At 43.1% G+C, this 17,442-nt stretch overlaps 1 protein-coding gene across 4 annotated transcripts in view; it reads left to right on the top strand.

Moving 5' to 3' along the window:
• LOC134351712 (V-type proton ATPase 116 kDa subunit a 4-like) overlaps positions 1-15,500 on the top strand; it is a 78,001-nt gene extending 62,501 nt beyond the window's left edge. For 3 of the 4 annotated variants that reach the window (XM_063058268.1, XM_063058269.1, XM_063058270.1), the window contains 2 exons: positions 5,249-5,420; positions 14,564-15,500. In XM_063058268.1, coding sequence (XP_062914338.1) covers positions 5,249-5,420; positions 14,564-14,657 — 266 coding nt within the window. In that variant the 3' untranslated portion in view covers positions 14,658-15,500. The remainder of the gene's footprint in view (positions 1-5,248; positions 5,421-14,563) is intronic. The other variant, XM_063058267.1, reaches the window with a different exon arrangement.
• The last annotated feature ends 1,942 nt before the right edge of the window (positions 15,501-17,442 follow it).

Raw genomic sequence — 17,442 nt, 5'->3', positions numbered from 1 at the left:
TAGTGGTCTCTGGACTAGCTCCAGTGCCACATGCTGGTCAGCACAGGAATAGCATGATAGTGCAGATGAATGAGTGGTTGAGGAACTCCTGCAATGGGCAGTGATCTCTTCTGGAGAAGGTATGACCTGTACAAAAAGGACAGGTTGCACCTGAACCAGAAGTGGACTAATATCCTTGCAGGCAGGTTTATTAGAGCTGTTGGAGAAGATTTAAACTAATTTGGCAGGGGGTGGGAACTGGAGTGATTGGGCTGAGGATAGTAAAGTTGCTATACAAGTTGATGCAATGTGTAGTGAGAGTGTAAGAAGGACAAGCAAAATGATGGAGCAAAATGTTAATCAGTGCGATAAGTTGAAGTGTGATATGGGGGAAAAATTGAAAGGGTGAATACAGGACTGAAGGTGTTATATTTGAATGCACGCAGTATATGGAATAAGGTAGAGATTAGCAAGTACGACATTGTGGGCATCACTGAGTCATTACTGAAATTAGATCATAGCTAGGAGGTTTGCATCCAAGGATATACATTGTATTAACAGGACAGGCAGGTAGACAGAGGGGGTGGGGTTGCATGGTTGGTGTTACATGCTCAAGGAGATCTCTTTTTTTGTGAGAATGCTGTAATGGTCTTTTGGAGGTCACCTGATGTGATTTTCCTGCCGTTGTGAGGTCACGTGATGACACGTGCCCCCCCCCCGTGACTATATAAGGGTCGACTCAGGTGACGCAGTAGGTTTTTGAATGTGTGGATTTCCAGGTAGAACGTGTTGTGCCTCCGTTTCTGTTGCGTGTTTGTTTTTGTGACGCAGTTTCATTTTTAAAATGGTTGTACGTTCTGTTGAAAGATTCCATATTACTTGGACTGGAAATTTGTGGCTGGAAGTGCCAATCTGCTCAATTTTGACAGTTTTGAAGGGAGAGTGAAGAATTCGTCGAAGTGAAGGATCGAGAGAAGTCGGCATCGGTTTGGCAGTTTAATAAAGGATCGACCTTATTGAGTCTTCGTTGAAGAGAAGCTGCATTGCGATAACTCTTGCAATAGAGTAATGAGTTCATGTAAAGGCTCTCTCTCTCTAAAAGGAATTTAAGGTCAGTCGATTTAAACTGTTTATTTTCGGCATCGGGAATCCTGTGGACAGAACCGGCAGTAAAGGTGCGTCTGTGAAGAAATCGTTCTCCAGAGAAGTCTCTCCCAATTGAACGTGTAAAACTGTTGGACTTTCGAACTTATCGCTTTAAGAACTATACCTGACTGTATCGCTTTAAGAACTGTTTCCGCATTTAACGCTTTAAGAACCAGAGTCGAGTGGAGTTGATGAACGGCTGCGTACCTGTTCAACCTCCAGTTAAAGTTTTCCTTCGTTTTTTTTTCCTTATCGCTTATACATGTTTAATAAATGTTTAGCTGTTTTGATAAGTCTAGTCTCGATTAATATTCATTGTTGCCGGTTACGTAACAGTAGGTAAAAACCGAAATCAAATCCATAGAAAGAAGCGATGTAGGATCAGAAGATGAGAGTTAAGAAACTGCAAGTTTAAAAAGACATTGGGAGTTGCGTATAGGCCTCCAAAAAGTAGCCAGGGTGAGATACAAATTACAGTAGGAGACTTTTTTTAAAAAAAAGCATGCTAAAAGGGCAATGTTATGTTAGTCATGGGGGATTTCAATGTGCAGGTAGACTGGGAAAATCAGGTTGGTGCTGGATCCCAAGAAATAGCATTTGTTGAATGCCTACATTTTAGGGCAGTTTGTGGTGGAACCCACTGAGGGAAAGGCAATTCTGGAATGGGTGTTGTGTAATGAACCAGATTTGATTAGCGAACATAAGGTAAAGCGAACCCTTGGGAGGGGGTGATCATAATATGATATAATTCACCCTACGATTTGAGAGGGAGAAGCTAAAGCCAGATGCATCAGTATTGCACTGGAGTAAAGGGATTTACAGAGGCATGAGAGAGGAACTAGCCGACGTTGATTGGAAGGTGGCACCAGCAGGTTTGATGGCAGAACAGCAGTGGCTGGCATTTGTGGGGCAGATCGAAGTTGCAGATGGCCTACGTGTGGGAAAGTTCATGGTCAGGCTCTCTGGGAAAAGGAATCAACGCATAGACTAAATGGGGAGAAAACTCAAAAATCTGAGGTGTAAAGGGAATTGGGAGTCCTTGTGCAGGATTCCCTAAAGGTTAACTCGTAGGTTGAATCGATGGTAAGGAAGGCAAATGCAATGTTAATTCTTTTCGAGAGGACTACAATATGAGAGTAGGGATTTAATTCTGAGGTTTCATAAGGCATTGGTCAGACCATACTTGGGAGTATTGTTAACAGTTTTGGGTGACTTGTCTAAGAAAATATGCTGGCATTGGAGAAAGTCCAGAGGAGGTTCACAAGAATGATTTCAGAATGGTAGGTTTAATGTATGAAGAGCAGTTGGTGGTCCTTTGCCTGTAATTGATGGAGTTTAGAAGAGTGGTGGGGTTGGGGAATCTCACTGAAGCCTATTGTATGTTGAAAGGCCTAAATAGAGTTGATGTGGAGAGGATGTTCCCTGTAGTGGATGAGTCTAAGACCAGAGAGCACAGCCTCAGAATAGAGAGATGTCCATTTAGAACAAGGATGAGGAGGAATTTCTTCAGCCAGAGGGTTGTGAATCTATTGAAGACATTGTCACAGACTGCTCTGGATTATATTTAATTAATGGAAGCCGTTGATTATATTTAAAGTGGAGGTTGATGGGTTCTTGATTATTTAGGGCATTAAAGTTACTGGGGGAAGGCAGGAGAATGGGATTGAGCAGGATAATAAATCAGCATGACAGATTGGCAGAGTATACTTGATGGGCTGAATGGCCTAATTCTGCTTCCATGTCTTGTGGTGCTGTTGGTATCGGGTTCAACAGCTACTCAGGTTTGTTTAGAACTTTAAAAATCCAAGCTACATCACAGTGATCAAATCAAAATGACGTACTGGGGCTCGGGAACATCTGTAGACAGAAGAGCAGAGTTGAATGTTTAGTTCCATGACTTCTAGTTCAGCTGAAGGGCATCAATCTGAGTAACTGAGTATTTTCTGTCTTGATACAAGATTTCCAGCATGACTGTTTTCTTGTTGTCACAGAATTCCTAACCCCATAAGGAATGGTGAATCTCTAAAATTCTCTCTCCCAGAGGGCTGCAGTCTCGAATTCTAGAGATTAGATTAGATTATGAGGACACTCAGTCCTCGTTTATTGTCATTTAGAAATGCATGCATTAAAAATGATACACTGTTCCTCCAGAAAGATAACACAGAAACACAGGACAAACCAAGACTAACTGACAAAACCACATAATTATGATATATAGTTACAACAGTGCAAAGCCACAGTGTAATTTGATAAAGAGCAGACCATGGGAACAGTAAAAAAAAAGTCTTAAGTCCCGATAGACCCATCATCTCATGCAGACGGAAGCATCGCAAACTTGCCGATGCATTGGAAGCACCCGATTGCAGCCGACTCCGAGTCCGTCCGAAAACTTCGAGCCTCCGGCACCAAGCTCCATCTCTGCCGAGCGCTTTGACCCCGCCCTGGCCGCCGAGCAACAAGTAAAGCTGAGGACTCGGGGCCTTCCCCCCCCTGGAGATTCTGGATCACACATTAGCAGCGGCAGTGAAGCAGGCATTTCAGAAGTTTCACCAGATGTTCCTCCGTGCTCTCACATCCGTCTCCATCAAATCAGGATTGTGCACGGCACCCTACTTGATAGATAACAGATATCATTCACCAGAGTGGCCGCTGCAGTTCAAATCTTGGGTAATTTTTGAAAAATCTCAGAGTTGAGGACTTTAGTGATCTTCTGAAGCCTGAGAGTAGGTCAGCCATGACTGTATTGAACAGCGGAGCAAGCACAAGGGGCCTGGTCTACAATGCTTCTGTTATTTTGTTCTTGTGTACTTGGACATGACCAAGAGGTTGGCTAGTCAGGTAGTGTCCGAGAAGTGGACAGGTAAAACAGTGTGTAGAGGGAATTCAAGAGCTTAGAGCTAGGGCATTTGAAAACATAATCCATGATGGAACCATTAAAATAGGATACTGACAAAGATTCAGAACTGTAGCAGTAACGACAGTAGATTGTATGAGCGATTGTACAACTAAGGAAACGAGGCAAGGAGAGACTTTGAAAACCAGATTGAGAATTTTGCTTTCTTTTCCCAGGTTTCACTGTGATGTGAGGTTTATGAAGGGTAGAAAATGACATGTTTGCCAGGGATGTGGTAAAATATATGAGCACAGAGATAAATGCAGACATCCCACCCTGCAAAAACTCATTTCAGGGAGGTAGCACCATCAATTTGCGGGAGACTTCCGGGAGAGGTGGGATGTCTGCAATAGAGTAGCTCCTTAGCAGCTAGCCAGCTAGTTTAAGTAACATTAGCTATGCTAATGAACGAATGACACCTGTTAAACTCACCTCAACATGTCTTTTACAGTCTTAACCCACCATGGGCAATAGAAAAGTCACTGTTGCAAACAGTGCAGCGAGCAACACTCATTATTTTGACCCCTATTAGGCAGGGGTATATTTTAGTGTAGTCTGGGGTGACGTACGTTTTATTTTTTTTGGAACACTCTGCCATGGCGCGCGCGCGCTCTCTCATGGTCGCTCGCGCGCTCTCGCTCGCTCTCAAAAAAATTGATTTCCGTGATAATGTATATAATTTGGGGGCATCAGGGAACCACTATTAATATGCAGGAGACTCCCAGAACTGCCGGGAGAGGTGGGATGTCTGTAAATGTGTGTCAGCAGTGGATGAGATAGTGATGTAATAAGCTAGCGCTGGACGTGGAGGGAAGAGGTGTTCATGATATCACTGCAGCTGACCACGAGATGTATTTAGGATAAGTGCAGCCCCAAGATTTAGCAACTGTTACAGGATGGGGTGTATGGTCTTGATATTCAGTTTGCTGTATCTTCACATTACATTAACATAAATATTCAAAGAAAGCTGCTGCAGCCTTAATCTTGCCCCATAAAATAAATGGTTATTGGAGCCTGGAACTAGTAGTCTATCAAGTGCAAGGTTAGAGAGCAAGCTGTGTATCTGAACTGAACTGCACTTCAGAATTACTAGCAAAAGACTATTATAAATTGTTAAACAAAAATCCTGAAATCTTGCAATCTTAATCAGAAAAACCCTTGTCTCAGTAGTCCACTCAGAAGGTCACGTCTGTTTTAAAAGTATTACAACACAGTCTCCTTTATTTCCAGAGCTGTCTGAAGTCCTTTGGACCATGGTCATGCACATTGGACTGAGTAGTGCTTCCTGGGGTGGTCTTATTGGTGTCTTCATCATTTTTGCAATTTTCGCTGTGTTAACTGTTGCCATTCTGTTAGTGATGGAAGGATTGTCGGCCTTTCTTCATGCACTGCGTCTTCATTGGTGAGTAATTCAATCTAAGTTATTTGTTGGCATTGGAGAGAGTTCAGAGGAGGTTCACGAGAGTGATTACAGAAATGAAAGGGTTAATGCATGAGGCGTGTTTAATGGTTCTGGGCCTGTACTTATTGGAGTTTAGAAGAATTGGGGGGGGGGTAATCTTTCTTAAACCTATCAAAAGGCCTAGGTAGATTGGACATGTAGAAGGTGTTTTCATTAGTGGGGGGAGTATAAGGCCAGAGGTTACAGCCTCTGAATAGAAGAATGTCCTAATAGAACAGAGATGACTAATTTCTTTAGCCAAAGGATAGCGAATCTGTGGAATTCATTACAACAGATGGCTGCAGAGGCCACGTCATTGGGTATATTTAAAGCAGAAGTTGATAGATTCTTGATTAATCAGGGTGTCAAAAGTTACAGGGAGAAGGCAGGAGAATAAGGTTGAGAAGGGTAGTAAATCAGCAGTGATCGAATGGTGGAACAGGCTTAATGAACCAAGTGGCCAAATTCTGCTTTTTTTATATAAAAGTTGCTGGTGAACGCAGCAGGCCAGGCAGCATCTCTAGGAAGAGGTTCAGTCGACCCTTCGTCAGGACTAACTGAAAGAAGAGCTAGTAAGAGATTCGAGAGGCGGAGATCCAAAATGATAGAAGACAGGAGGGGGAGGGATGGAGACAAGAGCTGGACAGTTGATTGGCAAAAGGGAAATGAGAGGATCATGGGACGGGAGGCCTAGGGAGAAAGAAAGGGGGAGGGGGGAAAGCCCAGAGGATGGGCAAGGGGTATAGTGAGAGGGACAGAGGGAGCAAAAGGAGAGAGAGAAAAAGAATGTGTGTATATAAATAAATAACGGATGGGGTACAAGGGGGAGGTTGGGCATTAACGGAAGTTAGAGAAGTCAATGTTCATGTCATCAGGTTGGAGGCTACCCAGACGGAATATAAGGTGTTGTTCCTCCAACACATTTTAATTCCACATCCCATTCCCATTCTGATATGTCTATCCACGGCCCCCTCTACTGTAAAGATGAAGCCACACTCAGGTTGGAGGGAAAACACCTTGTATTCCGTCTGGGTAGCCTCCAACCTGATGGCATGAACATCGACTTCTCCAACTTCCGCTAATGCCCCACCTCCCCCTTGTACCCCATCCGTTATTTATTATTATTTTATATATATATCCTCCCCCTCCCCCTCTTCCCCCCCCATACACCTTGCCCATCCTCTGGGCTTCCCCCCTCCCCCTTTTCTTTCTCCCTAGGCCTCCCGTCCCATGATCTCTCTTATCCCTTTTTCCAATCAACTGTCCAGCACTTGGCTCCATCCCTCCCCCTCCTGTCTTCTCCTATCATTTTGGATTTTCCCCCTCCCCCTCCCACTTTCAATTCTCTTACTAGCTCTTCTTTCAGTTAGTCCTGACGAAGGGTCTCGGCCCGAAACGTCGACTGTACCTCTTCCTAGAGATGCTGCCTGGCCTGCTGCGTTCACCAGCAACTTTTATATGTGTTGCTTGAAATTCCAGCCTCTGAAGATTTCCTCGTGTTCTGCTTTTTTTATGGTCTGATGCATATAAGTTGCATTATGAGGGCTATTGTTTCAGTTTGAGTTACCTTCATTCCTATTTTCACAAAAAGTATTGTTCTAGGGCTACGTCATCTTTGTTCAAACACCTCACTAGTGAATCTTTAGAAATAACAATGAACTAATTCCTACTTTGAGAACTTGGAGTTCAATTCTGACTCCTTCCACTGGTTAGTTCCTGCTGATGAAGGGTCAATGGAATGGCTCACTAAACTCAACTTGCAGCTTTACAAGTGCAGGAGTGCCCAGTATTGAGTTGCTTCATGAGTCACTAAGTGCCGTTGGATGTAGTCATCAGGGCACCATAGATGTCAGTGTGATGCTACTGCAGCTTGGGGCTCCTGGGAGCTCAATTCCAGCATCATTCTGTAAGGAGTTTCTGTACGTCCTCGTGGAATGCGTGGGGTTTTCTCTGGGTGCTCCCACAATCCAAAGACATACCAGGTAGGTTAATTGGTCATTTTAATTGTCCCATGATCAAGCTAGGTTTAATTGGGGTGGTGAGGTTGCTGGGGCGGCAGAGCTCGAAGGGCAAAAAGAGCATACTCCACAATTTAAAAAAAAATATATAAAGTAACACAGAAAAGGGCTCGTCAGGCCACTAAGTTTGTGTCAATCATCAAGCACCCTCTTCTTCAACTTCTACACAACCTGCACTCCAGCGATGATTGACAGTTGTTAATTAACCTAGCAATCTTTTGGGATGTGGAAGCAAACTAGAGTGCCTCAAAGAAACCACCAGGTCATGGGGAGAGCATTAAAACTTCATGTAGTCAGAATTAGACTGGGATCATTAGAGCCGTGAAGCTTTGTGCCTCTCTACCACCCCAAACCTGTCACAGCTGGAAAAGCTAGAAGCTCTGTGCAAGCCCACCATCACTTGCCGGGCTAAATAGAATCACCTTTTTTTCAGAATCGGGTTTATGTCGTGAGATTTGTTGTTTTGAGCAGCAGTATATGGCAATATATAATTTTAAAAAACTATAAATTACAATAAGAAATATATATTTTAGTGCAAAAAGAGCAAAAAAAAAGATATTGTAGTGTACATTATCTATTCTGAAATCTGGCAGAGAGAAAGAATCTGTTCCTAAAATGTTGAATGTGTGTCTTCAGGCTCTTGTACCACCTCAATGAGAAGAGGACATGTCCTGGGTGATGGGGTGGGGATCCCTAATGCTGGGTGCCACCTTTCTGAGGCATTGACTTTTGAAGGTGTCCTCTAGCTGGGGAGGCTAGTGCCCATGATGGAGCTGGCTGAGTTTGCAACTTTCTGCAACTTTTTCTGATCTTGTGCAGTGGTCCTTCCATACCAGGTGATGATGCAACCAGTTAGAAAGCTCTCCACAGTACATGTGTAGAAATTTGCATGTTTTTTGGTAACATACCAAGTCTCCTCTAACTCTAATGAAGTATAGCTGCTATTTTGCTGGCTTTGTAATTGCATGAATATGCTGGGCCTAGGATACTGTAGATCTTCAAAGATGCTGACACCCAGATACTTGAAACTGCTAATCCCTTGATGAAAACTGGTGTATGTTCCCTTCACTTCCTCTTCCTGGAGTCCACAATCAATTCCTTGGTCTTACTGACATTGAGTGCGAGGTTTGTTGTGATATCACTCACCCAGCTGATCTATCTTGCTCCTGTACACCAGGGGTCCCCAACCTTTTTTGCACCGCGGACCGGTTTAATATTGACAATATTCTTGTGGACCGACGGGGGGTGGGGGGTAGGGTTGCCAACTTTCTCACTGTTTACCCTAAGAAAGACTACCATGACCATGAAGCCTTGCGCGGGCACCTGTGTGCGCATGCGTGTACGTGCCGATTTTTTTTTTCCCTCTACAAATTGGTTTTGGCGATTCTGTTCAGTGAAACTACGCTGTACCTACATTATTTCTACTTTCTATAGGCTGTGTATTTATCATATTCCTGCTTTTACTATATGTTGGTGATATTTTAGGTTTTATGTGTTATTTGGTAGGTTATTTTTTGGGTCTGGGAACGCTCAAAAAAATTTCCCATATAAATGAATGGTAATTGCTTCTTCGCTTTATGCCATTTTGGCACGAAAGGTTTCATAGGAACGCTCTACCTTAGTGGGGGAAATACGGGACAAGGGTGGTCCCATATGGGACAAACCAATTTAGCCCAATATACGGGAAGTCCCATATAGTATGGGACAGTTGGCAACCCTGGGAGGAAGGGGTGTTAATCACGACCAGAATATAGGTGATGTCAACTTTAAGACACTTAAAAGTGGCTAATACACTCAGTTTCATTTCTAAAAGGGATCATCTAATGAATTTAATATTAAACACACAGCGCATATTTTCCTTGCATGAGTATAGTGATAAGTCAATTATAAGTCACTTATAAGTCAATAGCATCATAACATTTTAAGTAACGTTTGCATATTAAACACAGCGCATATTTTCCTCGTATGAACATATAAAATCATTGCAACATGCCAATATCGCTGAATCAGTGGGAGCCCTGGGCTTGTTTCCCTGCAACAAGACGAGGTGCCATCAAGGGGTGATGGGAGACAGCGATACTTGAAGGGGGTTCCTTATGTCCAGTCTATTCCACAATTTAGTTTTCGTTGCATTCATTGCAGAAAACCCCACTTCACAGAGATATGTTGGAAATGGAAGCAACGTTTTCAGTGCTTTCGTGGCTATCTCAGGATATTTAGCCTTGACTTTGATTCCATCTCTATCTTCAATCAGAATGCCGGCAGAGATGTTATGTCAAACATACTTTTCAGACCGCTGTCATTTGCAAGCTCGAGGAGTTGATCATCTTCCTGTGCTGACATGGATGACGCGTGCGTTCAAGTTCAACAGTGGGCGTGACAGGGAATGAGGAAAGGTGCAGCTGACTCATATCGCCAAATCATATTGTTTCCTCGTGGCCCGGTAGCACATGCTTTGCGGCCCGGTGGTTGGGGACCGCTGCTGTACACCACCTCATCAACATCTGAAATTGTGCCAATTTATAGATGGCACTTGAGCATGCCTAGCCATATAGTTGTGGGAGTACAGAGAGTAGAGAAGTGGGTTAAGCATGCATCCTTGAGGTGCCCAGTGTTGATTGCGAGGAAGAGATATTTCCAAACTTCACTGACCATGGTCTCCCGAAGAGGAAGTCGGGATCCATTTGAGGAGGGAGGTACAAAGGCCCAGATATTTGAGCTTGTTGATTAGTACTGGGGGTATGATGGCGTTGAACGCTGAGTTGTAATGCAGCCTGACCTAGGTAATTCTATTGTCCAGGTGATCCATGGCAAAGTGGAGACCACTGAGGCCGTATCCACTATGGACCTATTGTGGCAATAGGCAAATTGCAGCGGGTCCAGATCCCTGCTTAGGTAGGAGTTGATTCCAGCCATATCCAACCTCTCAAAGCACCTCATCACATTAGATGTGAGTGCAAATGGGTGAGGTTTTGAGGTAACTCATCCTGCTCTTTTTGGGCTCTGGTATGATTGTTGCCCTTTGAAGTAGGTGGGAACCTCCAACTAAAGCAGTGAGAGATTGAAAATGTCCTTCAACTCTCCCACCAGCTGGTTGGCACAGGATTTTAGTGCCCTACCAGTTTCAACATCAGGGCCTGGGGCCTTGCAAGGGTTCACCCTCTTGAAAGGATATTCTCACATCGGTCTCCAGGACAGAATACAGGGTAGCTGGATGCTGCAGCGTAGAGGTGCACTTTTATTCTCCCTTTCAACGCATACATAAAAGTTGAGCTCATCTGAGAGAGGAGCGCCACTGCCATTCATGATGTTAGGTTTTGCCTTGTAGGAAGTAATAGCCTGCAAATTCTGGCAGAGCTGATGTGCGTCCGATCCCATCTCTATCTTCAATCAGAATTGTTCTTCCACTTTTAAAATAGTTTTTGCAGGTAGCACCTGGCCCTCTTGGATCACTGGTCTTCAATGTCACAGATCTACTCCTCAGCAGACTATAAAACTCTTAGTTCATCCACAGCAAGGGTGTGGGTATGTCCGGTATGTTCTGAAAGGCATGTCCTCTCACACACAGGTCTTATTGAAGTCGGTGATGACTGTGGTGTATTCATTCATATTCGAAGATTAATCCCTTAACTTTGTCTGGTCCAGAGACACAAAGCAGTCCCGTAAGCCCCCATACCTTCTTGGTTCACCTCTCTGATGCTGCAGTCTTTGGTCTCTGTCAGTACCCAGGGAGTAGAAGTACAGCCAGGTGATCAGACTTTCCAAAGTGCGGGCTCGGGATGGCCCGGTAAACATTCTTTATGGTGAAATAACAGTAGTCAGGCTCCTCTGGGTCCACAGGTGATTTGTTGGTGGTAGTTGTTCAGAGACTTCTTCAAGCTAGCCTGGTTGAAATCCCTCACAATGCGTGGGGAGGCATTGGGGTGCACAGTTTCGAGGCTGCTGGTCATGGTGCTCAGCTGCTTGACTTTGTCCAGAGCCACTACCAGGAAAACTCCCTCAGCAGGTAAAATGGACAACACTTGACCAGAAGATGTTCCAGATCAGTGAGCAGGATAGAGATAGGACTGCCACATCTGTGCACCATGATCTGTTGATCATGAAGCATATTTCAAGTCCTCCTCTGCCTTTAAAGTACTCAGTTGTTCTGTCTTTACGGTGGATAGTGAAAACTCTTGGGCTGAAGTGCAGTGTCTGAAATGGTGGGGGATAGCCATGTTTCCATGGAGCAAATCCTGATGTCTCTCTGGTACTGCAACTTGATCTAAGGTCTTCAGTTTTATTTTCCAGAGACTGTACATTCACCAGCAGTGCAGTGCAGAGTTGGGGGGGGGGGTCGAAGGGCTCTGTGTTTCAATTGTACCTGCAACCCAACCTACCTTCCTCGCTTCCTTCACCTTGAAGCGGAACTGCACTCATGATCTGAGTTTGCCAACCAGGGCCCGTCAGTTTTGAAGGACTGATGGATTTTTAAAAATGCTATTACTTACCCATGACTGATTGAATTTCAGCTGCAGTACTCCTCAACAGGGATATTTGAAGATTCCCTTCGGAGCTGCATGCAAAGAGTCACCTAGGCTCCATCTTGCCTTTTTTTTTGTATAGATGTGAAAATAATATGCAATGTAATTGGAAATCAGACTCCAAGAACTAAATCTGCATTCTTATAATTCTTTTCTGAAGCTTTAGAAATTTAGCATCTGCTAGCTCCCTTGAGCCATGCTCCTAGTTGTTCATTTGGAACGTCAGGTTGAAGCTATAATAAGCTGCGCAGAAATCTTTTTTTTAAACCAGGAGCCCTGTTTTCACTACTGCGGGGATCTCTTTTCAGTCATTTATTTCAGAATATGCAATCACCATCCTGGGCTTCCAAAGCCAACAAGTTAGGAGTTTCACATTTCCAATTTATTCCAATTTGTATTTTACTTAGTATTAGGTAGGAGAGAATTTGCATATCACCATTCGCAAATTAAGGTGCCAGAAACAAAAGAAATATTTAAATTAGTCACGTTATAATGTAGGTAATGCACTAACCAATCAGATATAGTGAGATCCCACAAACTGCAGTAGAATAATTGACCAGCAGATCTATTGGATACTAACAAGTTTACCAGGGGAAGAATCAAACTCTCAAGCTTATGAATGTGAATGATGCGGACAGTGGTAGATTTCTGCATCAGAACATAGAAAATGGAGCAGTTCTGTGTAGAACAGAACAAGATCATTGGCCCACAATGTGCCAATGTTTTAACCTACAATAAATCAATCTAACCCTTCCCTCCTACATGACCCTCCAGTTTTCTTTCATTTGTGTGCCTGACAGTCTCTTGTATGTCCCCAATGTATCTGCCTCAATCATCACTCCTTGGAGTTCATTCCACGCACCTACCACTCTGTGTAAAAACTTTGAGGAATCTATGCACATGAACTCCTAAGGTCCCTCTGTTCCATCAAACTACTAAGAATCTTTTACTCTGCCTTCAAATTCAGCCTTACAAAGTGTTTCATTTCACACTTCTCCAGACTGAACTATCATCTGTCACTTCTCAGCCCAGCTCTGCATCCTATTAATGTCCCCTTTTAACCTAAGACAACCTTCTACCCACTATCCACACCACCAACAACCCAGGTGTCATCTGCGAACTTACTGAGCCACCTTTCCACTTCATCTAACTCTTTCATAAATATCTCAAAGAGCAGGGGTTGCAGGACAGATCCCTAAGGAACACTACTGGTCACAGACCTCCAGGAAGCATACTCTCCATCTACTAACACACTCTGCCTTCTGTGGGCAAGCCAATTCTGAACCCATGCAGCCAAGTTTCCCTGGAGTCCATGCCTCCTGAGCCTACTATTAGAAATCTTGCCAAATGCCTTACTAAAATCCATAAACACAACATCCACAGCTCTACCTTCATCAATGTTTTGTCAGTTCCTCAATCAGGCTCATGAGGCCTGAGCTGCCCCTCAAAAAAGTCCTTCTAAGCCATTCAGACTGTCCCTAATCAGTCTATGCTTCTCCAAATGCTCAAGTGCTGTCTCTAAGAATCCTCTTCAATAGTTTGCCCACCACTGATGTAAGACTCACTAGTCTACAATTCCCAGTATTATCCCTATTATCTTTCTTGAAAAAAGGAATAACATTTGTCACCCTCTAATCTGTTACTACTCCTTTAGCCAGTGAGCACCCAAAGTTTATCGTCAAAGGCACAGCGGTTTCTTCCCTTGTTTCCTGTAGTAACCAGGGGTATATCCCCCCCCTGGCCCCAGGGACTTGTCTATCCTAATGGTTTTTAAATGCTCCAGCATGTCCACTTGCTTAACGTTGACATGTTCCAGCATATCAACCTATTCTATGCTGTCCTCAATACTAAAGCAAAGTATTCATTAAGAACCTCTTCTATCTACTGACTCCAGGCCCATTTCCTCTTTTATTCCTGATCGATCCTTCTCATTCTAGTCATCCCCTTGTTCTTCACGTACATGTAGAAAACCTTAGGATTTTCCTTAATCCTACTCACCAAGGCCTTCTCATGTTCTCTTCTAGCTACAAGTCCATTCTTCAGTTCTTTCCTGGCCACCATGTAACTCTCTAGAGCATTGTTTGATCCTTGCTTTTTGAACCTGAAGTAGGCTTCTTTCTCCCTCTTGAAAATGATGGATGCTTCACCCTACCATTCTTTCCCTGCCTCAAATGGGGCAAACCTATCCAGAACCCTATGCAAGTGCACCCTAAACAACCTCCACTTTTCTGTTGTGCATTTCCCAGAATACATCTGTCCCAATTTACATTCCCAAGTTCCTGCCTAATATCATCATCACTTGCCCTCCTTCAATTAAGTACATTCCTATATCATCTGCTTTTATCCTTCTCCAAGGTTGTGGTAAAGTTCAGGGAGTTGTCACTTTCTCCAAAATACTCACCCACTGAGGGATCTATACTTAACCTGGTTCACAGGATGTTCTATGTACTGGAATGCAAGAGCAAGTCATGGGAATACATAGAGCTAACCAAATATGACAAGCATTCAATATGTGTATTACCTACAATGAATTTCAAACTATCCATTGTTTTATCTTCTCTAGGGTGGAGTTCCAGAACAAGTTCTACAGTGGAGCTGGCTACAAGTTTAATCCCTTCTCATTTAAATCGATTCTAGATGGAAATCCAGATGAATGAAATGGAATTTAAAATGAAATATTGGTACAAAAGACATCTCAGCTATAGATTCAAAAGATTGTTTAAATTGAAATCAAATCACCTGTGGATCTTGCTAATCAATTAACATACAAATTATTGGTATTTCAAGAAATGTACATCTTAAAATTTAATTTTTGCAAGTATTTGAATACCAATATGCAGGTGATATTTTGAGGGGGTTGTGGAGAGAAAGCTGTGTTAAAATAGAGCATGCATATAGCAAATGTATTCAGTATCCTTGTGTTCATATTCGTATTCTCTGCATTAAAATGTGACTTTTTCTGGGGCGAGAAACAAAAATCCAATTCTGATTATCTAAAAATTAATTGCATTTGCTTCATTTGATAAGTTCTGAATATGAATATTTATTGGGCTTTGACATTGGAGGTTTCCACCTCAGATGACATAAGTTACACAAAAGCTGGGATCCTCCTTATTTAAAGGCTTTTTCAGAACACATGCTACCACACCTTAAATCTCCTGGGTGCCATAAATGCTTACTCCTCCTATGATCTTTTGATTGTTATTTTGAAGTACAGACACACCAAGAAAGTTTTCTATGGACTCTTCCAGTCTAAATCGTGTTGAGTCTGTGGCTTGGGTGTAGTGTTTGAAGGTTTGGTTTTTTGGGAACAGAAGGATTTAGAGACATGGAGGGTGGGGGAATTGGAGGACAAGCTGGAGTCCTCATTCATGATCATCAGCAAGTCAATACTGAAGATCGAAGCCCGAGTTCCAGGAGCTGTGTTGATTTGCATCGACTGGGTGCACACGTTTAACCAGAATGTTGAAAAAAGTCCCAGCTGAAGAATAAAGATTACATCAGTTCTGTGCAGCCAGTTAAATGTCTTGAATTAAAAGACAAATAATTGTTACTTTGAGCAGATTGAAGGCAAGTAATGAAGTGAGTGATATTGGCCTTACTTTGGTGCTTCCGTGTCACACAAGCCTGATAGTTCTGATTGAATTTATTTAAATCTTTCATCTGTCCCACAATGTGGAGGAGTAAAACTCATTGCATTATGACTCCATCACAATGCACAGACGTGAATTTATAAGTCCAATGGCTGTCCCATAGCTTGTTGGTCCTGGCTTTAATGCTGCGGTACCATTTGCCAAACGGAAGCAGCTGAAGCAGTTTATGGTTGGGGTGACTGGTGGTCCCGATGATCTTTCGGGCCTTCTTTACACACCTGCTGCTGTAAATATCCTCAATGGGGGGGAGTTCACATCCAGAGATGCACTGGGCTCATGATATTGTATCACTCTCTGCAATGCCCAGTGATCAAGGTTGGTACAGTTCCTGTACCAAGCAGTGATACAGCTGGTCAGGTGGCGCTCAATAGTGCTTTTTTAGCAGGTCTTGAGCCCCCAAATCCTCATGCTGAACAACTTCAGTCGCCTGAGGTAGAAGAGATGCTGTTGTGCGTCTTTTGCCACACAACCAGTGTGTACAATTCAGGTGAGATCTTCAGTGATGTGTTTACCAAGGAACTTGAAACCTCACAATGGCAGTCCCACTTGATGATGATTGGAACGAGCCTGTCTGCAGTGATGATACACTATTGTGTCTTTGGCTATGGTTTAACTTGTTTCCTGGCATCATCCCTTTTAATTTAAAAAAAAGCATATTTGTTCCCTTCTTAGATGCAAGAGCATCTGATTTTCTATAATTCTTTCATATCTATAGGTAAGATTTTTTAAAAATTGCACTTCCCTGGATATTAAGTACATTGTGTTTGCTGATTGCACAATTTTTAATTCCATTTGCAACTCTAAAGTACTTGTAGCAGCCCAGCCCTGCTTGCAGTAAGACCCAGACAACACTGAGGAATAGGTTAACAAGTGACAAGTAATATTCACAACACAAGTACCAGGCAATGACCATCTCCCATATGAGTGCCCAACCATTTCTCTTTATTATTCAATGTATTACAATTGCCAAGATTTCAAGTTTCACCATCCTTGTGACAAGTAGTTTGACTGGACCAGCCAAATTATTGCCATTGGCTTCAATAGTGAGTTAGAGGCTGGGTATCCTGTGGTAGGTGACATGCCTTCTAATTTCCGCAAAGCCTTTCCATCATTGGCAAGACACAAGTCAGAAGCAAGATAAAATATCCTCAAATGCTTCAGCTCCAAAAATACTCAAGGAACTCAACACTATGCAGGACAAAGCAGTCCACATGGCCTGAGTCTCATCCACCATCATAACCGTTCATGCGCTGTATGAATGGCTCACGGAGGTTGCTGTATGCAGAACATGCAACATGTCTCGACCAGGTTACTTACCAGCATCTTGCAAATCAAGAAGGACAAAGTTAGCAGCTGTTTGGGAATACTAACTCATGCAGGCTTTATTCCAAATTGCCCAGCATCTTGACTTGGGAATATTTCTGTTTCTTCAACATTGCTAGGTCTAAATCCCAGCACAATGACCTCGTTGTATAATCTGCAGTAGAGGACTCGAGCAGTTCCCTACACCTTTGCAGACACAATTGGGATAGACAATCAGTTCTGCTGGTGATGCCCACATTCTGAGCAAGAGTGAACTCCGGTTCGGACCACTCTACCAGATATCATTATGCTGATACTGTTGATCATGACCACATACTGAACACCTTTAAGACTATGATAAATATTGCCAAGATTCTACTGGAACTTGTTCAATGAATGAGAAGGCGATAGATAAGAACTACAGCAAGGTAGTGACCCCTCAGTTGAAGAAGGCAGGTAACCGGTGACTTAGGCGAAGGAAAGGGAA

The sequence above is a fragment of the Mobula hypostoma genome, chromosome 9 (genome assembly GCF_963921235.1).
Source record: "Mobula hypostoma chromosome 9, sMobHyp1.1, whole genome shotgun sequence".
In the NCBI taxonomy this organism is placed as follows: domain Eukaryota; kingdom Metazoa; phylum Chordata; class Chondrichthyes; order Myliobatiformes; family Myliobatidae; genus Mobula; species Mobula hypostoma.
Note: the sequence above shows the minus strand (reverse complement) of the source record. Positions and strands in the feature narration are given on the sequence as shown.